Source organism: Chroicocephalus ridibundus, chromosome 12 (genome assembly GCF_963924245.1).
Source record: "Chroicocephalus ridibundus chromosome 12, bChrRid1.1, whole genome shotgun sequence".
Taxonomy (NCBI): Eukaryota; Metazoa; Chordata; class Aves; order Charadriiformes; family Laridae; genus Chroicocephalus; species Chroicocephalus ridibundus.
In genome coordinates, this window is record NC_086295.1 from 5,384,317 (window position 1) to 5,406,217 (window position 21,901).

The 21,901-nt window shown below is 47.4% G+C and overlaps 2 protein-coding genes across 5 annotated transcripts; one reads left to right on the forward strand and one right to left on the reverse strand.

Annotated features, from left to right (window-relative positions):
- Positions 1–7,609: 7,609 nt before the first annotated feature.
- PLAGL2 (PLAG1 like zinc finger 2) lies at positions 7,610–15,729 on the reverse strand. Of its 4 annotated transcripts, none has more exons than XM_063349709.1 (4): positions 15,664–15,729; positions 12,454–12,563; positions 10,546–10,941; positions 7,610–9,634 (listed from the first exon to the last, which is right to left on the reverse strand). In XM_063349709.1, the coding sequence occupies exons 3-4, from the start codon at positions 10,806–10,808 to the stop codon at positions 8,413–8,415; spliced, it is 1,485 nt and encodes a 494-aa protein (XP_063205779.1). In that variant the 5' UTR covers positions 10,809–10,941; positions 12,454–12,563; positions 15,664–15,729; the 3' UTR covers positions 7,610–8,412. The 4 variants fall into 4 exon arrangements, with proteins under 4 accessions (XP_063205779.1, XP_063205780.1, XP_063205782.1 ...); XM_063349710.1 differs by lacking the exon at positions 15,664–15,729 and adding an exon at positions 12,746–12,987; XM_063349712.1 differs by lacking the exon at positions 10,546–10,941.
- A 43-nt stretch (positions 15,730–15,772) lies between these two features.
- On the forward strand, positions 15,773–21,586 carry POFUT1 (protein O-fucosyltransferase 1). Its single transcript, XM_063349835.1, has 7 exons — positions 15,773–15,974; positions 16,061–16,182; positions 16,297–16,479; positions 17,712–17,824; positions 18,531–18,723; positions 18,981–19,223; positions 19,657–21,586. The coding sequence occupies exons 1-7, from the start codon at positions 15,860–15,862 to the stop codon at positions 19,843–19,845; spliced, it is 1,158 nt and encodes a 385-aa protein (XP_063205905.1). The 5' UTR covers positions 15,773–15,859; the 3' UTR covers positions 19,846–21,586.
- Positions 21,587–21,901: the final 315 nt, after the last annotated feature.

A 21,901-nucleotide genomic window follows, 5' to 3' on the forward strand; every position in this document is an offset into this window, starting at 1 on the left:
CGAAATATGTTGTTTGAGTTGTAGCGCTAATGGAGAGAGCAGCGGGACTGTGGGATGGCTGACGGGCTGGGAGCGTTGGGCAAATACACGGTGCTTTAGGGCAACAGAGGTGAGAGTACAGTTATTTAGGAAGGGAGCTGCAATTTCCTTCTCTGAGTATTTTGGAGGTTTGTTGGTGATGCAGAATCTTCATCATTAGCTTCCAGCTTGGTGTCTTTCCCAGAGCCTGGGTGTTTCTGCTGGGAGGGATATTTCCCTGGTCTAGTGGGAGGTGTCCCTGCCCATGGCAGCGGGGTTGGAACTGGATGATCTTTAAGGTCCCTTCCAACCCGAACCATTCTATGATTCCATGTGGCAGGAGGGCAGCGAGTGTCCCTTAAAGATGCCGACTGAGGGCGGGATCGTGAATTCGCTCTTGTGACGTTTTGCCCAGCAGAGCAATGGATGCGCAGAGCCGTGGCTGGTAACGGATTACGGGGATGCCAGTGTTAGAGGCTGGTGACAGTCTGTGACCCTGGTGAGCTGCCGAGACCAGAGCAGGCAAATACTCAGAAATCATTGGAATAGTCCCTTCTCCCCTTAAAAAAAGGCAAAGGAAGGCTTCAGCTCCATCAACAGGACGACCTGTGCTGAATTGTTTTTCGTTTTTAGGCAGACTAGAGGAGCAGTGTCTCTGTAGTCGGGTCCTGTCGTAGCCCTCTGCTCTGGGGAGAGCACTGCTGAGGAAACGGCACGTTTTATCAGTGGCTGCATTAAGAACGAAAACTAGATCGTATCTAGAAAAACCATCTGAACACTGAAAATGGTTGTCAGCTTTTAAACCGTGTTCTGAAGAGAGATTCCCAAGAGGGCAGGATGTTCTTTGCCCTTATTCATCTCTGTCAAAATGTTTCTGTGGCTGGTGGCAGCAGACGGTCGTGGCTTAAGCCTTAAGGTTTGGTTCTGGTTCTGCTGCCTTTGTGCAGGGCCCGGTCCTGGGGAGCTGGATGTGGGGGGGTTCCTTGGAAGGGGGGAGTGGGCTGTACTCGTCTGAAATGCTTCCGCGCAGGCTGGTAATTTTAGTGAAACCAAGAGATCAGAACTTCCTAACAAACATTATTCTCCTTGATAGGAGATAATGGTATCGGCTGTCGCTACGTCCCCAACAGGACCCCGTGTCCTTTTTTTGGGGGGGGGGTCTAATTGTTTCCTTGAAAGAAATTTCAAAGTCTGTGTGGATTCATGTAGGGAATTGGGTCTTTGACTGGCCCAGAGTGTCTCTTTATCTTTACTTAAAAGAAAACAAACCACAAACTCCATTCCCCTCCAAGACGACACCTGGGCCAGGTAATTCAAATGCTTTTAATAAACAACTTCATTATAAAAAATGCTTTCAATTCAAACTTCATTTTGCAAGACAATAAAAGAGCTCATTTTAGTGGTGAACTGTACATTTCCTAATGGCACTTATTATTTTTACAGTTTAAAAACCTTGTTTACAGCCCCCAAAATACTCCGTTAAAAGAAGTTATTCACTGTGTAAAAGTGCTAGAAAGTTTGTTTTTAGAAAAACAGTGGAGCTCTAACAATGGGAAGCTTCTGGCTTCGGCAGCGGTAGCTGCAGGAAGGGAGGTCAGGCACTGGGCCTGTCGAGATCCAGCAGGAGAGGGGGCAGCGCGAATTGCAGCCCCAGCGAGAGACGCCGAATCTCTCCCACCAGCTCCCAGGGCTGAGAAATCCCAAACCCTTTCCCTTGCAACAGGACATTTGCTGGTTCCGGATCAAAGACTGCCCTCCGGTCAGCCCCCCCCCAGCCTGCGATGGACGGCAGAGCTCGTGCCGGGGCCGCCCTGATCAGGAGAGGGTTCTCAGTGTGACTTTTGGCTGCAAGGGCCACGCAGTAGCTTTCCCTCCAGCAGCAGTTTCGGAGCTCGACTGCGCCCAAGGGCGAGTCTTCATGGCTTTCCCAGGTTCCCTCTGCCGTCCCTCTTGAAGCCACCCGGTTGTCAGGCCACCTCGAAGGCAGGTATCTCTAGGTTTTCATTCAATATCCTCATTTAAGGAAAATACCAGTACAAATGTTACAAACCAACCTTTCTAAAAATAGTTTCTAGATATCAGGGATCACTAGAAGGGGGGGGAAACCCACAAAGCAGTCAAGGCTGAGGCACTCAGTAGGGCAAGGAGAAGTCATAAACTCAAAGACAAGCTTCCAGCAGAAGTTACGGAATCTGCCCACTCTCAATGCCAGCTCTCCGCTCGAATACGCAGGCTTTGCACCATTTTCAGTTGCGTCTTTAAGCAGGGTGTGCTGGTGAGTTCCGTAAGCAGAAGCTTGTGTGTTACCTTCAAGTGACAGACACCGAGCTGCAGAGGAAAATGGTCTGCTGGGGCAGATGCTGTTCACCTGGACGCTAAACCAGCCAGGCCCCGTGTGCTGGGCGAGAGATGCTGGAGCTGTTCCTGCCCTGCAGGCTTCGCGCAGAGCTGTGCTTTATCGTCTCGGGGCATTCCGCGTTGCAGCTGGTGATCCGCTTGCATAGTAGTTTCAAAGAAAGACACGGTATGTGACACAGATGGTGAGAATGAAGGTGAAGACAGCTGGTAAAATGAGGGACGGTTGTTTTTTAACAAGAGGCTTTAATGTTGAGGATTTTTTTCCCTAACTGAAAATGAAAAGCTGACCTATTTAGTAGTAATAAAGAAAAATGGATTCCAAATTCCCTGTTCTTTATCTTCTGCAATGCCTTGAACTGTCCTTGTCGCTGTGATCTCCCACTACAGAGAAGCTGCCTCCGTGTCGTGTACATTCTTTGTGCGTGCAGGTATTTAGACACTGGTGGAAAGGGCTACTGCAGACCTAGCTTCAGCTATGAGCACACAGTCAGGAAGATGCTTCAGGCTCTTCCTGCAAGCCTACCTGTGCACATAAGAAATAAAATGTGTTTTTGATAGGAAAGCTAAGCTCATCTCGTGGTGTAGATTTGTGAGAAGAACATGATCTGCGTCCTGGGTATCATTTTCTGATCACCTGTTCAATTTTTGCTTGACCCGTTTCTGTGACAGTCTAAAGCACTTAGTGGCGAGCGGTCCGTGAAACCGTGTGGAGATGGCTCCGGGTGCAGATCACACAGGAGCCTGCTGAGGAAGTGCTCTGGGAGAAAACTCCTTACTGGGAGCTACAGAACGGCTGAAATGCCCAGAAGGATTCCTGAAGGATCCTGGTTACTCACCAGAATGAAGTGAGTACATCACAGGGGAGGGAAACAGCACGGAGGTGAGCCCGATGCGAGTGTGCGTTGATTGTGGTGCAGGGACAAGCAGAACCTGAGAGAAGTCTACTGACACTGGACACTGGTGGGAATGGGTGAGGAACGGGAAATAACGGTCCCGTGTCAGTGGTGCCCTGTGTCACAAGGGAGGCTCGGTATCACTGTGGCCCGTTACAGGGAAACAGGAACGGAAAGGGTGAGAGGTGCCAGGGTCGGTGATACGACTGAAAACAGAGTCAGGGTTTCCTGAGTCCTGGTCCAGCGGACGAGGCTAAACCAAACTGCCTTCTCCTACCAGGCGGGTGTCGGAATTGTACTCAGAGCTTCAGATAGCGATTCCCATCTCTGAGAACCGGGAAAAATATAAGAAATAAGTTATGAAAAGGAAGGAATTGTTGGATAAAGGTGGAAACCCCTGAAGTTTTAATGAAGTGGTTCTGTTTGAGCCATTCATCCAATTCACTCTTCGGTGGCAGACTATCGGCTCGGGCAGGCAATTAACTAAAAATAGGCACCCGAGGGAGAACTCAGTGAGCCTGAGTAACCAGGATTAGAGAGGATAAGCAAGAAGGTAAGGTGATGGGGAGAGCATCTTTGAAGATTTCTTTGTAAAAATTTTAATTGCAGGCAGTAGAAAATGCCTCTGCGGGGTTATTCTTTCCAGATAGCAAAGGTGATGCAATGGTAGAGAAAGGAAATAGGGATTTTTCAGTGAACTGCAGGAAATCTTCCAAGCAGCTGCTATTCACCTGTCAGCAAGGAAGGAATTAAAGAACAAAGAGCTGAGCTCCCAACAAAAGTACCGAAATCATCAATCTACTGGAGGGAAAAAAGGGATTCCCATTGAAGTGACAAGATTTTTCAACGCTACGGCTAAAGAGCAGGCACTATTGTGAGACAGCTGAACGGGGTCTGTCAAAACGCCCTACGTGGATATTCTGTCAAGTGAAATTCAGTGGAAGCAAATGCAAGTTAACATGTTGTTCCTTCATACAAATGGATTTTGAGCGAGCTGTAATCCCATGGGTAAAAAGATCTTCAGACTTTCACACAGCTCCAGAAATGTGAGCCTGGGAAGGGCTGGCTAGGTGAGTTAACCCTCTGCTGCCATGGAAATGGCTTGTCTTGTGTATTTTCTAACGAGCACGCTGGAATTGTACGTATTTCTAGGGGGATGATATGTCCTTGCCTTCTTGAGAATCTATGGTCTAATTTATAATGGGTGGCACATTCATGTCCTGTCCTTTCACAAACTCGAGCTCTATGATTTTTATATCTTAGTTGTCTGCACTGTTCCTATTGGTCTCGAACGCCCCCCAAGTCAGACACACTTTAAAATATTCCTTTACTTAACTAAACCCTCCTGACCAATTATTTGCTGTAATTGCTCCTCTTGGGCTTAATCTGATGCTACCTTTCTGATACAGTCCTCCATTTAGCACTTAAAATGCTCTATATCTTTAGTGGCTGCCTTGTACGCCATTTGCGGGATAAGAGCGTGAGACATAATGTTTATTACAGGTGAGTTTCATCAGTTCTGACAGGTTCATCTCCTTGAGTTGTCTTGCTTTCACACAGCAGGTGTTTCCAATCTCAGCGCTTCTCTGCTGCCCTGTCTTGGTGTAAAGTCCAGCCTTGCTTGCTGTCTCCTGTATTCATTGAGACTCTGAAAATACCACTTTAAAAACTCCTCTCTTCCATCAAAAATATTTTGTACCTCCCTCCCAAGGTGGCTTAATTTGTATTTGTCCTGGCTGACTGGCAGCAGTATCCTGCACCTGGAGCCCCTAACTCGTGGTCCTTGGTGATGGGCCAAAGAATGGCTGTGTGTAACTGTAATGCTTGGTCCTGTGTTCATGGACACTGATGCTACACTATTCACCATCCTTCCCTGCAGTCTCCGATTACCTACATTAATAATGATGTTAGGAAAGAAAGTAGTGTGTTGACTTCAACCTTGATTTTAAAAACAAAACCAAACCCCTTCTGGGATGAAATGTTTGGGGTTTTTTTTTTTTTTATATCCCACAGCTAGCATAATGGCTGCCATTCCCTCCTGCCCATATACACCAGAACAGTTTTCCAGGCCGTGCTGCAGCGATCATCCTCACAGCGTGGCAAGTTTAACGTTGTATTTTACCTACAGCCGCATCAGCAGGAGCTTGTCTAAGCTGATTTCTACTGATTTTCATAACAGCTCAGTACGTGCTTCCTAATGAACTTAAGATTCCCAAGAGGCGTAGCTTAGATGCTTGAAGTTTTTTCTTATGAACAGGTAAGAGTTTTTCGCTAACTAGCTTCAGGAAATAACTTGTTTGGTGAATTGCATACTTAGTATTTCAAATGGAAGTAGCCCCGTTAGTTTAGACCAGCTGACAAAATACTTGCAGATTAAAAACTCTTGTGGAACGGGAACTTTGAATCCATTTTCCAGTGCAAATACCTGGTATCGGCTCCAGCCCGCTGGCTCTGAACATGCTCTTTGCTGGATTAGACTTTCCTTTCATTGACAGACGTTATTGCAATTCTGCTTGTTAGAATAGCTGCGGAAAGCAAATCACACGTGCAAATAATAGCAAAATGAATTCCATTTATTCTTTGACAGACTACTGGTAGGAAAAAAGATGCCTGGCTCTAAGTTTAGCTACCATTGCTAAAGGAATTCCAGTGATGACATCTGTTCAGAGTACAATGCAGGCAAAAAGCAAGAAAGCTGAATGTCCTGAAACGGAAGAAGGTGTATGATGGCATTGCATAAATCTGATAATCCTCACTTGCAGTAAGTGATCAGTTCTGACCATTTAGTTCTAAAAAAAAAAAAAATATCCTCTCAACTGAAGGCAGGGATAAGGCTTGCATATAATTGATAACAGTGTGAAACTCTTTAATTTACAAAGAGAAAAGAAGACAGGCCTGAGGTATTCAATGACGGTAAACAGAAGACTAGCTGAAACGCCCTATTTACCTTTTCTACGTTAGAGAACAAGAAGGCACTCGTTGAACTTCGAAAGGCAACATTTTACAGTGGAGAAAAGGAAGTACTGCATTTAACTGGGGGAGATCATTGCCACAGGATATTGCTGAGGTAAATAAATCTTATATTACATTTTGATACAAAAGTATTATTTGCAGCATTGCTGGCTAACCTAAAACAACTGGTCTATGTTTTGGAGAATCAATGGATCACTAAACAGTCATTCTGGGGAGAATTACTAAGCTAAATTAAAAATAAAACTCTTGAGTAAAACAGAAAGGGGACAAGCCTATGGACAAACGAGGCATGGCTAATGTCACGCTGTGGGATCAATGGCTCAGCAGAAACTAATATGCACTGACTAGAACGGATGTACTCTGGGGAGGTGAAGGAAGAACGGTATCTGGCTTCATTGAAGGAGCTGATTACAGAGTAGAGGTAGATTTTGCATTTGCTAGATTTATGGAGAACAATATTGACAGATTTCCTGGTTAATATTGGCCTACAATGGTTCCTCCATGCTGAGGTATGAAGATCTGTGTGTCTATATTCATAAACACACGCCAACATATAGTGAGATTGACCTCCATATGTTACCATCTGCAGTACAAGTGCCCAGGAAAACGAGAGCAGGGGATGATACAGATGCTAAGTGACACCCGCAGCTGGCTGCCACTTACCAGCGTAACCCTTCTGCCCTCGGTAGGTAGAGAGTTCATGGAAGAATTTAAAAGGTGAGGAAGGGAGCAGGGGAAGCAGGACTTTAGCTTCAGGAGGCAAGGCTCGAGAAGGAGAGAACAAAAAGGCCAGTGGAACCAAATCCTAAGTGAAAGGGTGACTGCAGGCCCAAACCCTCAGCGTTTGTTAGAGCTATTAGTGTTGGGGAAAATGCTCCGCATACACTGATAAGAGTGTACCTGAAGCTGGGACCAATTTTTCCTCCTGATTCGTGGATGTTATCACCCTGGGACTGAGGTAAAATATCTCTTGAGACTGCTTCATGGATAAGCCAAAAGCGCACTGACCTCACTGAACTTTTTTTATGGTTAAAAAAACCTAGAAACTCATATTCTGTTCCTCATCTCAAGGGAACCTACGGAGCAGGGGCCCACAGCCTGTTCTCATCTGTACGACAGTACTCAATGCTGCCGGCCCCGAGCTCCTAACCTAGCTTTTTCACATGCTTTGGTTTCCAGAACAGATGCACGATCTGTTTGCCTGGGGGAGATATTTAAAAGGGCTCTATCCATACACCACAAAAACAAGCTAAGCTGTGAGAGCTGCTCCATCCCCTTGACATGTGGATAGCCAGAGAGAGAACGCGGGAAGCTGCTGCCTGCAGTGGCAGGGGCTGAAGTGGTCCAAAAAGCAGTGTATTTCCCCATGGGGGAAGAACATGGTAAGTGAAGAGAAATCAGTGCAACCTGACTTCATTGTGTAAACAGTGTTCTAGCTACACCAGATATAAAACCAGTGTATTCTGGTGCCTCCTATTTTTGTAATGGCAGAAACAGATTTGTGTTGTGTAAACAACGTTCGCTGTAATGAGTTTAACGTAACGGCTCCGCCAAGAAGAACGAGGTGATGTCTCCGAATTCACTATGTAAACGGTTTTGTTGCTTAACACTGATGTGGAGTAAGCTGTATTCGGTGGAGTAAGCTGTATTAGGTGATGGGATGAGAGGTAGTGGGGAAGGACAGCCTCTTCCCTGTTGGCTTCATACAGAGCGGGTATCCTGACTTCTCCTCCTTCTCCGTGTGGAGGTGTTGGCTGTTTTGCCAGAATTGCAGTGTGATAACATGAAATGGAAGCTGGACTCTTCAAAAGTTTAGCCCAAGATGAAAGAGTCTCAACTCCTTCTCAGGGACAGTCCCTTCCCAAAGAGGAACATAGCTCCAGGATCTCAGGGAAGGTCAGTGCTAAGCGTGGCTCCTGATTCACAGATTAAAAATTAGATAAAATATATCCAGTCTATTAGCTGAAATCTTTTTGCTGTACAGGACTGGGACTTGCATGGGGATATCTGCTGTTCCAGTCTACAAGTGCTCCCTCCAGAGATCAGAAACCTCCTGTCTGAAACAGCTTTGCAAAGCTTTCACACCCCAAAGGGAAGTAAGAGTTGTGCGTTTTTAAGGCTCTCCACAAAAGGGTGACTGAAAGATCTGTTCTCCAGTGCCATTTTCAGCTTATTGGAATGCCTGGTGGAAACGTGGCAGCGTGGTTGTGCTCAAGCTGGAGGTGAAGACAGGGGGCAATGAATGAAGGGGCCCAAAGTTCAGCGAGGCCCCAGCTCCAGGAGATTCTTGAGGTTGATGTTGCAAAGTGGTAAGCAGTGGCTGTGTCTCCCCCTGTGAGTAGCTCATGACCAACCCCCCTGATGATACAGGTGGATTGCAAGGAGGAAGATTTAGGGGGAGGAAGCTAAGAAGATGAGAAAAGTCCATGTTAGCAGCACAGAGAGCCTCTGAAAGGTTAGCAGGGCTCTTGGAAAGCAAAGCCTCATCCAGGGGGGGCGGCTGAGGCGAAGAGGACTGAGGCTCACCAGATGAGAGAGACAGGCTGCCAGGGAAGTCTGACAAAAAGCTGTCCACCTCTACTTTGGGTAGTTTCTCAGGCAGATATGAGGTAGATCCAAGCTGATACTTTGGAGGAGGTTGCGGTGGGGAGGAGATGGGAGAAGAAGACTCCAGAGGATAGCTCATTCCCATTGGAAGAGAATTAGGAACCAAAGAATGGGGCATTCCTGAGCTTGGCATGGTTTGGAGATGCGTGCTGTACATGCCCACAGGCAACATGCCAGGGAAGCTCTTACCACCTATCATGTCTCTGGATGCCATACACAGGACGGGACTCAGCTCTTCTTTCACTGCGACAGATGAGCTGCAGCTTAGGAGACCCAGCATGTCAACTGGCTCCGTCTTAATCTTCAGCAGTTCCTGGGAGTGGCTTTTCTTCATGTGCCTGGTCAGATGATCTTTCCTCCCAAACCTCTGAGCACAGTACTGGCACAAGAAGTCCTTCCGCCCCGTGTGCACTACCAAGTGTCTCCGCACATCTTTCCGGGTGTAGAAGCGCCTGTCACAGTGGTCACATGGATGCTTCTTTTCCTTCGCTCCACCAGAAGCCCGCCTAGAATGAGCTTTGAGGTGCTCCAGCAGGACTTGGGTACTTTCAAAGGTCTGGAGGCATACCTTGCAGCTGAGATCACCACTGGCAGCTGCATGCATGGCCAGATGTCGCCTGAAGCCGAGTTTTGTGTTGTAGTTCTTGCCACACTCAGGACAATGGAGGGCCTCCTTGTTGGGATCGTGGGTCTGAAGGTGGTTGCGAAGGTGATCTTTCCGGTGAAACATCTTCTCGCAGTACATACACTGATGAGGCTTCTGAGCAGAGTGCGTGGCCATATGCCTTTTGAGAGAAAAGTAGGAAAGTTTAGACTAGTGTCCAACCCCTAAAACAACACACGCTACTTTTTTGAAATTTTCTTTGTGTTCTACACTTCGGCCACAAAAATCCCAGATGGCATTTTACCACCACTAAGGATGCTGCCCCGACAGCCTGGGCAGCGGGGACTCTCCAGGCACAGAAGCACAATGTTTCAAGCAACAGTTAGAGTCTGTCTCAGCAGTGCCTGTCCTCCCTAGAATACACCACCTCTGCACAGGTATATTTCAGGCATCTACTTGGCTCCTGTTCTCTCTGTTGAGGCTATCAAAGGGGGAAATGACAAAGAAAATGCTGGTAGTATATGACAAGAAATGCTTGCCTGCCGGTGAGATGGGTTCATTTCATCAGGAGGCATCAGACTGTGGCAATGTCTGTTGTCAGCCACTGTGGACTGATTTCACCTTCTATCTGACGCTCTCTGACACCATGGTTCATCTAGTTTCAAGTTACTAGCGATCATATAATTTAATTATTCTCTGCTATATTTCAGTACGTAAGTAGGAACTCTGCTTCACGCTAGAATAGCTGCAGTAGAAATATTCCTGTGATTAAAGTCAGAGGTAGAGCTTAAGAAATGTGAATGCTATTCTTGCTTTTCATTTTGTTTTTTAGTCTGTGAACTTCACTTTCTGATTCAATTTCCTCCTTAGTAAAACAGAAAACAGCTTGAGCTCAGAATAAAATATTAACTGAGGTTCTCTGGAAGGTGCTTAAAGAGATGCCAAGTATGGTAACATCTGGGACTCAACTGCTTTGCGAGGCAACAAGGGCATTTCCCCTCCTCCACCTTCTCAGAAATTCAAGCAAAAAAACATGATGGAGGGGTTTTCCCCTCTCTTCTGGTAGGGGAGCACTGTTCAGCAGTTACCTACCTATATAGCTTGTACTTAGAAGCAAAGGCTTTGCCACAGTGCAGCTGAGGGCAGTTGTACGGTCTCTGCTCAGTATGAGAAAGTGTGTGAGTTCTCAGCTTGTCCACATTAGTGAAGGAGGTCTCCGATATTTCACATTGGCATTTTCCCTGACTTTCGGTCTCTTCACCTCTTGGTCTGGGGACTAATTTCCAGCCTGTCTCTTCCTCCTCCTGCTTTGCATCTTGAATCCAGTTGGGAACACTAGGAAAAAATGCCGTCATGGCAGGTCTAGTAGAACACGGCCATGTCAAGCAGAACTCGAGCCTGCAGGCATCTTGCTGGGATGTTGTCCTGGTGCAGTTTTCTGCTGGAACCCTCTGTGACCAAACTGCTTTAATAGCAAAACATCTTCATCTGAAATCACAGAAGGGTTGGTGTTAAGACACTGCATCTTTCACCTGTGCACACAAATGCATGTGAGCATTCAACAAGCATTACAAACATGTGAAGATGCGTGTTCACAGACACGGGAAACTCCCATCTCCAGAATGTGTTTTGTTCTTTTCTCCCTTAACCCCTGTTACCTAAATGAAATTATGTCAAATTTTTTCTGAATTACATTTTTGCAACCATTAGGAGCCAATGTTACCTGTTACATGCCTTTTCTCCTGAAATATTGTAGATATGTGTCTCTTTGTAGCACCGAATACCTCACCTTTCCCCATGTGTTTTGTGGATCACTCCTCATCCCCTTTTTTCATGTTCTTCATAGTCTGTTCTCACTTGCTCTTGATCTTTGCTTACATGCAATTTCCTTCTAGAGCTTCTTAGAGAAACTAAGGTTCTCTTGTATTTTTTTTTTTATCCACTCTGCTACCAGCCTGGTGCACTAGTAAAACCATCTCCTAGGAAACCAATCTGAATTACCACACAGGGGTCAACAGGGCTGGGGAAGAAAACTTACTATTATCAGCAACATCACACCTTTTTCAGGAAGGCAACAGATGCTGCTTCTCTTCAGGGTATGATTAGTCATTGTATTTTCACTTTCCTACTGTCGGGCAGATTCTGCCTCTCTGGATTAGCAAGTTTTCTACAATAATGAGCCACTTTTAATATTTTTTTTCTTTTACACACTCATCCATTGATAATGGGAGCTCAAACAGTTTCCTGTTCAACAAAATATACCTCCTGTATGCTCTGCTGGCTTTCATGTTCATGAAAATCTACATTAATCTCTCTTGGTAGGCTGTTCTTGAGTTCTGTTTGTCTTATTGGTAAAGTACCGCTTTTTTATATGGTTCTACTAACACCTAAACTGGTAAACAATTAACTGAAATAAAAACCTCAGAAAAGAGCTCTTTCACTGAATTTAGCTGCCTGAGAAACTCTTCTTAAAATAGCATCAAACCCTCAAGTTCTTTCTCACTCCATGATTGCTTCAGAGGGAGGAACTTCCTGCCTGCACATCAACACGAGTGCCAGTTGTAGGCAGGATGTGCAACTACGAGGGAACTAACCAACCCCCATTAAGAAAGTGCACCACTGAACGTTATGAATAGCTGAAACAACAGTAACTGTAACTACACCATCACTCACAATACTGTGAGCAGTTCCCTCAGGATGGAAAACAGCGGGAAATGGGATGACTCCAAGAAAATACGTCATTATGAGGTTTGGAAATGTCCATTAAGAACAGAATTGAGTTTTGTGCAGGCTGACTCTACTCAGGCAGAGCAGAACAATAAAAGACTAGAACTGCTGAGGTGCCGCTTTGGTACAACCCAGTGTGATGTGACGGCTGCTCCTACTCCTCAGGGTGCAGGAGTCCTGCAGTTCAGAGCAGTCTTCGTATCTAGGTGTCTGAGACCATGAATATTCCACCTCTGTATGAGATGTGTGCTGGAAAAGATCAGTGTTCTCTACCTCCTGCTTCAGAGCTGTGCACACATTACGGGACCCTCTGCCGCTTTCACCAGGTAGTTGCTTCTTTCCCTCTGAATAAGCTCAGCCATCTGTGCCGGTTTCAAAGCTACCTGAAAGAAGACAGAATTTGAATTTTGCTGTCTTTAATAGCAAGGCACATAAACTATCACCTTCAGAGCAGAAGCCCAAATACAAATGAGTTAAGATATGGTAATCTCTGTAATTGATTATTGTAAAATTTCATCAACTTTCCTTTAAAACTGTAAGGGTCTAGCAAGAAAAAGGACTCTACCTATTTGGGTCTGTTTCTAAGTCTAAATGCATGTCCTAGGACACTCTTGACAGCTGTGGAATAAGAAAGAAAAAACAAGATGAGGGTCTCGCCTAGTATCAGTGAAACACAGTAGCCCTGGAAGCTTAACGACATATTTCAGGCTTGGCTAGAAAACTCTCTGCCTGATCTAGATATTTACATTTTGAAAAATCTCAACTAGTTTTCTTAGTTACATTTCTCCAAATAATGTTTCCAACATGCTCCCTGCTCACTATAACTGTAGCTACCAGACAGAAAGTCACCGCCTGTGTGGAAACACTTCACCTGCATTTGTTTGGAGAACATCTTGTAGGTCACGGTGTTTGTAGCAGAGCTGGGAAACCTGGTTATCTTAGAAAGTTTTGTACTAGTCCTGGAAATATGTCTAGCCTACGCAGTTCCAGAAACCTCAGATAAGTCAGTTACAGAAAACTCCCATCACAAGATGAATCTTTCTATGCTTCAGTTCTACAGAGGATAAAAGGTTGGTGGCTTGAACACAGAGCTGGAAAATAGTACGATCCACCTGAGGATTCCCACTGGCTGCTAACTTATATGAAACACTCCATTACTACAGTAATCAGGTTTGTGCAAATTCAAGCTAGAAGAGCTCACAAAAACTGATGGATCATATACTGTGTATGAGATTCCAGCAACTTGTCACTGCACAGAAAACAATGAGGTATGTCTGAGTTGGTACATAGTACAAAAAAGGCTCTCGGGCTTCACAGAAAGTCCCTGGGATACAGTCCACCACCTGCTTTGCCATTTTGTCCCACTGTTTAATCCTTCACGAAGTATGGTTCAATGATACAGCATTTCTGCATAATTTCTGCCCCTCAAAGTCACTCCTGTGAGATGGAGCACTGCCTGGTTGGGAAAACCTTGTGACCTAGGCTGGAAACCAGATCGGGGAACTGCCTAGGCTAAAAATAAAAAGGACCCTGGATGAGTTCTCTGACTGGACCAACAGCAAAGCTGTGCTGATCTAGCTGGAACGGGTGTGCAGCAGCAGTGGGAGGCAGGGACACGGGGCCTGGCAGGCTGCCTGACCAACCCCTGGATTGTGGAGCTGCGGTTTCCCTTTTGTAAAGGGCATCTCTTCTGTCTGATTTGTATCTGGCTGTCCTTGGTTTCTACCTGCTGAGTCCCGCTCTGCCTTTGCTAAGGGGCTGGTCCAGCACTGTCCCTTTTCTTCCTGCAGGGACAGAGAAGCTGACCTAGGAACTCCTGTGCGCCCTCAGTCTTCACCACCTGCTTCTCCACTGCACTGGCCAGGCTGTTTTACAGCTGCATGGTGGTGTGGTTGAAGGAACTTACTCAGCTGAAAAGCAACCTCTTTTTAAATTTTCCCTCCCCCAGCCAGCCAGATCAGTCCCCCACTAAGGTTTGCTAAGCTATTTTCAGTTGTTAAAGCTTAAACTTGCTGAAGCGGAAGGTACCGGCTACGTGGCAGAAAGCAGAGACTAGACTCCAGGGTGGGTACAGCCTCAGCCCTGCGTCGTGCTTCAAACACAGCTTCTGCAGCGATGCCAGCCGCAGTGTCAGGCCTGGCATCGGCCTGGCCGGGGCATGGGTGCACTCGTGCATTTATTGACTTTCCTACACAATGACCAGTGACTGTAACACCTTAAACCGCTGCAGCAACATCCCTCGGAGCTGGCCTTTCAAAGCCCCCACACAGCATAACAAAATCACCCCTTACTTTTCTTTACAACGTTCTAATCAAGTCCAGCTCCAACACCTGACTGCAAGGCTCTGCTTCCAGACCTCAGACCACTTTGTGACTTTTCTATGTCCTCAGTCATTTTCCAGTATTGGTTTATTAATTATAAGGAAGAAAAAGCAGATACCAGATGTAGATGCACACTACCAGCCTTGCCAATGCCACACCTGGATGCAAAAATCACTCTCCTACCTCTCTACGCATCTTGTATTGACCCTTTTTTTACAGTTTTTCCTACAGTCACAAACACTAACTCACGTGTCATTACAATTCCCTGGTTTCCCCTATGAAAACCGCTATTTTTTTGCAGTGAGTGACTTTGTCCATTTCTAGATACCTAAGTTTTTACATCCAAACAGGTTCATTTTTCTAGTTGAGCTGCTCAAGCAGCTCAACTATCAGTTTCCTGCGCTTGATCCCTTACAGATTTTGGAAAAACTCTGCGTAAAATTTGCATTTACTTTCAAATCCCAGGGAAAAGCTGCTGCACCTTTCCCATAGGATGTAACCAGACACACCGTTCCCAGAGGATAATTTTCAGATGGGAAAAGCATCCTTTTCACCCTCCGCTTCCCTGACATGATAAGAGAGGGGGGTTTTAAAACCCCAAACGCCTTCCCTGCACAAACAGGAAAGCCCCAAACGCCAACACGTCTCCGGAATGATTTATTTATGCTACAAAAAAAATAAGTTTTTTAACTCACTCAGCTCCAAAGTAGCTGCAAAGCCCCCAGGACTGAGCGCGGCCGTGCTGCTTGCAACCGGCGGAGGTGCCGGGGGGACCCCGAGTTGCCCCGGAGAGGGCAACTCGGGGCCCCCCCCGGCACCTCCGCCGGTTGAAGGGGCAACTCGCCCCCCCCCCACCCCGCCGGTTGCACCGGGAGGGAAACAGGAGTCCCCCCACCCCTCGGGGAAGGGTCCGTGGATGCTACCGGGCCGGTGGCAGGGGGAACACACGTGCCGCGCCGCGCCCCCCCCCCCCCCCCCGTTACCATGGCGCAGCCCTGAGGGGAGGGAGGGGGAGAGGCGGGCCCGGCCTACGCCCCCCCCTTCCTCCTCCTCCTCCTCACACGCCCCCCTCTCCCCTGAGGGGACCCCGCCGCCGAGGGGAGGGGGCCGCCGTGACACCGCCCCTCGCCCCCCTTTCCACCCCCCTCCTCCCCACACTCACCCCGTTCCCCCGGGCCCCGCCAGGCGCGGCTCCGGCCCAGGCCCCGGCGGCCCCATTGTGCGGGGCATTATGGGAGTGACGTCGCTCTCTCACTTCCGCCTCGATGGTGGCCGCTTCCCGCTTAGAGAGGCCGTTCCGGCGGGCCGCGGGGCATGCCGGGATAGGGCCGTTTCTCGTTGACCTGCGTCCGGCCGCCATGGCGGCGCCGCTGGTTCTCCTGCTTTTCCTTCTCCTCGGGGTGATGGTGGCGGGAGGCGACGCGGGGCTCGCCTGGGACGCGGCCGGTTACCTGCTCTACTGTCCCTGCATGGGTGAGGCCCTCCTGCCGCGGCGGAGCCTCCGGCAGAGCTCCCGGTGCAGGCCCCGGCTGAGCCCCGCTCTCGCCCTCTCTTTGCAGGCCGGTTCGGGAACCAGGCCGAACACTTCTTGGGAGCCCTGGCCTTCGCCCGGGCCCTCAACCGGACCCTGGCTGTGCCACCGTGGATCGAGTACCGCCATCACCGCCCGCCCTACACCAACGTGAGCCCCCGGGGGCCGGGCGGGGAGGGGGCGGGCAGGGCTGCGGCCTCCCCCCGTGGAGTGAGGTACGGCTCCCGGGGCTCTGTGAGTTGAGGCGGTCTCTGTTCTTCCCAGCTGCACGTCCCCTACATGGAGCACTTCAAGCTGGAGCCGCTCCTGCAGTACCACCGCGTTATCAGCCTGGAGGAGTTCATGGAGAAGCTGGCGCCCGTTCACTGGCCTCCTGGCAAGCGGGTGGCTTACTGCTTTGAAGCAGCAGCTCAGAGAAGTGCTGACAAAAGCACTTGTCCCATGAAGGTGAGTTCCTTCTGCATCCCCTGTAGGCACAGTTTAATTCTGTGGCGGTTCCAAAGGGAATGACCGACTCATTTAGGTTGCCAGTGATTTGCAAACTTATGAGTTTTCCACCCCAAATGCATCCACATGGTATTCCTTTCACAGAATTACAGAATGATAGGGGTTGGGAGGGACCTCTGGAGATCATCTAGCCTTCCTGCCAGAGCAGGGTCACCTAGAGCAGGTTGCACAGGAACGCGTCCAAGTGGGTTTTGAATATCTACAGAGACGGAGACTCCACCGCCTCTCTGGGCAGCCTGTGCCAGTGCTTTGCCACCCTCAAAGTAAAGAAGTTCCTCCTCATGTTTATCGGTGTGTGGCATGCTGTGCCCTCATAAAATCGTTTAGGTTGTAAAAGCCCTCAAGATCATTGAGTCCAACTGTTAACCCAACACTGCCAAGTTACCTCTAAACCATGTCCCTCAGCACAACATCTACCCGACTTTTAAATCCTTCCAGGGGTGACGACTCCACCACTTCCCCGGGCAGCCTGTTACAATGCTTGACAACCCTTTCAGTGAAAAAATTTTTTTCCTAATATCCAATCTAAACCTCCCCTGGTGCAACTTGAGGCCATTTGCTCTTGTCCTGTCACCTGTTACTTGGGAGAAGAGACCAACACCCCTCCCCCCCGGGTCCCCCTACACCCTCCTTTCAGGCAGTTGTAGAGAGTGATAAGGTCTCCCCTCAATGTCCTTTTCTCCAGGCTGAACAACCCCAGCTGCCTCAGCTGCTCCTCATAACATTTGTGCTCAAGATCCTTCACCAGCTTCTCATGCTTTTCTTTGTCAGCAAATCCTTGGGATTCAGGAAGATGGTTTGTGTAAACAGGTTTTATCACTTCAGATTTGATCGTGACTGTAAGGAGAGCAAATCTGTAACAACAATGCTTACTGGTCTCTGCCCATTTTGCATCTCTGTTACAGTTGTCCTGGTTTTAAAGCAACCTCTTTTAAATACAAGTTTGAGAGATTGTTCGTTTAAGACAGTCTTTGCATTAGCTCTCAGTTAACTTTCTTTAGTGTGTGTCACTCTTTCCTTGTGGAACTTATGTGTGAAAAACAGGCTGTTGTATTTGGGCTGCTTTCCTCCTCTAACAGAAAAATTCTTTGACTCTGCACCCCAGGATCTTGCTAGATCTGTCTTTCAGGCTCTCCGTATATGCTGAATGAGCACTTGTCTTTCCTTTGCAGGATGGAAATCCATTTGGTCCCTTCTGGGATCAGTTCCAAGTGAATTTTGATAAGTCTGAGCTCTTCAAGGGAATTTCCTTCAGTTCTGCATACAAGGACCATTGGATCCAAAGGTAGCAAGAAGATGGAAAAGTGTTGGCATGCCACTGTAACGCATGAGTAACGCATGAAACAGTTCTGCGAGTCACTGTGTAAAGCCTTTGCATTTTGGGGGAGAAATTGAAGTGGTTAGTTAGCAATAGAATTAAATATCTTAATGCTTTTTCCATTAAATATTTGCTGAGAACGCTCTTCCTGTGGGCACTGTTAGGTGTGAACTCCCTTAGGCTGATTGATTTCTGGTCCAGAAATGCTTAGTTACAGTATTTATTGATTATATAGGTAATTATTCTTCAAAAATAATTTCGTTCTTAGTTGCTAATCATGAACTGTATTTTGCTGGTTACTTCATGTTTTCAGAGCTACTTCAATTGTATCAGTAAGTTTGGGTGACAGAATTGCTCTAGTTCAGGGTGGAAACATAAGCTCTTATTGCTATTTGTGCTATATGTTTAAGATTCTTATCTTTTGTCTGTCAAATAATACTAATTCATTTGTTGCTGGGTCTGAGGTAAAACACAGTACCTGAGTTATGCTTCAGTATTCTGCTCACATGGCAAAATGCTGAGGATTGTCTTGGGTAAACTTGGAGCAACAGATGCTGCGTATTTCAGCTTTAGTTTCCATTCTAACCTTCACAGAATCCACGTGTAGTAGTCTTTACAAGATGAAGCATGCAAGATTATGTCGTGTTTCAGTCTGCTGGGGTTTTTTCTGTAGGTTTTCACCGTCTGAGCACCCTGTACTCGCCTTACCTGGAGCTCCGGCCCAGTTTCCAGTCTTAGAGGAGCACCGGCCCCTCCAGAAGTACATGGTGTGGTCTGATGAAATGGTGAAGAAAGGAGAAGCCTATATTCATTCTCTGCTGGTCAGGCCCTACGTAGGAATTCACCTGAGGATCGGCTCAGACTGGGTATGTTCCTGTGTGAGGCTGGTTGCTGTATTCGGGTGGCTAATGCTTGTGGAAGAAGCTGCCCAAAGAGGAGCTGTGCTTCTGGGGCAGCAGCCCAAACCCTGCTGGTGTTTGATAACTCACTGTGTGTTAGAAACGCTGTCGGGATTCCTCTTTCAAACAGGCTGTAACACTGCTGGCAGAAGTGGGGGATGTGGTAGTGTTTTCTCACACTTGCCGTTCAAACATGATTATTTTCTCTTTTTTTCTTCCAATAGAAAAATGCTTGCAATATGTTAAAGGACGGGACAGCCGGGCCGCACTTCATGGCTTCACCTCAGTGCGTGGGCTACGACCGAAGTGCTGCGGTCCCTCTCACCATGGACATGTGCCTGCCAGACCTCAAAGAGATCAAGCGTGCTCTCAAGCTCTGGGTGAAAAAGACAGAGGCTAAATCTGTTTATATCGCTACAGATTCTGAGCCCTACACGACGGAAATACAGCAGTTCTTCCAAGGAAAGGTAAGTCTTTCGGGAACCTGTTCTGGCAGGAGTGCGTTAATAAGAACCTTCCTTGGATTCTGGCCCATTGCTGCCACGGACAGCAGGCAGGCAGTTGTGTAATTCGTTGTTCACAGACAAATATTGGCATCTCAAAGTAAATTTTGCTCATAGCAATAAAAATTAGACTGTAAAACTCTTCCTTTCCTAGAGAGGAAGAAGAGCATTGTCCTGCACGGTAGTAAATTTCTCCCTGAAAAGGCTTCAATTGAATAAACCTAAGTGATTTTCAAAAATGTTTTGACACTTGTGTATTCATAAATGAGTTATGGCGCAACTTAAGACAGAATCCACTCCCTTCTTGTTGTCTATTCCCATTTCTAATATTATGCCAAGGCATTTGGATTGTAATAATAGATGAATGGATTAATTTGCTTTCCTTGTTTCCCTGCAGATCAAGGTTGTTAGCTTGCAGCCAGAAGTGCCTCAGATTGATTTGTATATTCTTGGCCAGTCCGATCATTTTATCGGGAACTGTGTCTCTTCGTTTACTGCCTTTGTGAAAAGAGAGCGCGACGTGCACGGAAAACCCTCTTCATTTTTTGGCATGGACCACCCACCAAGATTACGGGATGAATTCTGATCGAAAGAGGAACAAGCTCCGTAGTTTTCAGGGCTCCGAGCTTGGTACTTTGCTGAGGGACCACTTGGTGCTAACAGTGTTCTCCTGCCCGCAGAGCACGCTGTCGGGCTGCCGCAGAGCTGCTTCAGCCCGTGATACTCCTCACTGACTGTTCTGTCTGACTTCTCCTGTATTTCCAGCATGAGGTCAGCCAGAAAAGTAATTTTAAATCATGTAGTTTATAGGGAACTATAAACTATATATAGTTTTTAAGATGTAGTTTATATAGTTCTCCATTGTCAGTATTTGGGATTTGCCAGCAATCATGATGAAGCAGCTGCTCAGATTTCCTCTTTTCCATATCTTTTTTTTTTTTTCCGTTAAATCTTAAATTTTACCTGGAAATGTTTTGAAAGCTTCTTGTCCAAAACTGACCATAAATTCTTTTTTAAGTGCGAAGTGTTGCCAGGAATATCACATTCCCTGGAAAGGAGTGCAAGATAAACCTCAGGACAAAAAAATTAGAAGATCTAGGTTTTATCAAGTACCGCTGTTGCCTTACTAGAGCTGTGTCACCTCAGTGCCTCAGTTTCCATTCCCCTGTCAATAGATGTTTCATATCTGCTTCGCAGCAGAGCTGTGGGGCACGCGGATCTCTTCACTGGTGCTACTGAAGCGCAACAGGGGCGTGTTTTAATGTGGCAGCTGCCTCTTCAGCCCGTCTTTGTATGGAACTGGGGAGCAGGCACTTGCAGGGCCACAGGCGGGAGATCATCTGTAGCCTGTTGAGAGTTGGAGATTTAGGGCTTGTAGCTTTGTAGCTGTTGGTGTCAGGTGGAGGTCTGTGGTAGAAATGGAACTGGTTTTAAGCTAGGACTTTTAATGTAGCCATAATGAGGTTGGTGTACGTGATACCTAGGTCTATTTTAAGGGTTTATGTGGGGTTTTTTGTCTATTTTTGTACTTTGTGAAGTAACCCCTCTGACAACAGAACCCCTGTCTGTGGGGGTAGTTTCCAGTGGGGAGATAACTGTGGAAAGCATGCACTGACGGTGAAACGGCAGCCCCAAACCCCTTAGTTTGGCCCAGTGCAGCTCAGCGCTGGTAACACTGGTAATCCCAGCGTGGTGAGACTCAACTTGACCAATGCCTTTTGGTACTCCTGTGATTTTTATATACATATTTTCATTTATTTTTTTTTCTCCCAAAGACTGAATACAGAATGTACTGTTTCTTTTTTTAAGAACACACCTTAGGTGAGTCTGTGGTACCAGGGCTGGCTGCCTCCAGTGCACTGTTACGGCCTAAATGCTGCTGTGTCTGACCAGTTACTGGGGTTTAAGGCTAAATAAATGTCTTTGATGGTGGTTTTTTTCCTGCTTGGAATGTTCCTGAGCTTTAAAGGAGTTTGAAGGCTCAAGGGAGTGAGCAAAAGAGAGCTCAATGAGACGGTACCTGAAATGTCAGGGTGGCAGAGACTCATGTCTTGTTTCCTCGTTGCTGGCTTTCAGAAATTTTTGGGATTTGGTGGTTTTGGGACCTGTGGCCGCATCCTGGTGGAGCAGGACACCTGCAGGCTCCTCGCTTAGTGATGTTGGATGGTGCTGTCAGGGCCGCCTCGCCTCACTGCAGGGCAAGCGCAGCCTTTCCGCACAGTATTGGGAAAACAGTGTATTAAAAAAAAAAGTTTTGTGGTTTGTGTTTTTTTTTTTTAAAAGAAAAATGTAATTTTTGTAATAATAAAAACCTGCTTTTGTAGTCACTCGTATTGCATCGATATTCCTTCCTCCACCGCTGTACTCCGTGCTGGATGCCCCGTGAGGCGGGCGCCTTCCCGGGCCCGGGGGTGGCCGAGCAGCAGCACGGTGCTCCCCGGCTGGGGTAAAAAATGCGACTTGTGGGGTTTGTGGATGGTGAGGTGCGGCCTGGTCGGGGCCGCCCTTGCCGCCAGGCCTCGGCGTGCCGCCGGTTCCGGGAGGTGCGCGGGGCTCGGCGGGGGCGGTGGCCCCTTTGTCCCGGCTCCATCCGGGCCCCGGGGGCGGCGGCGGGGCCGGTCGCTACGGAAGTGGCGGCGTGG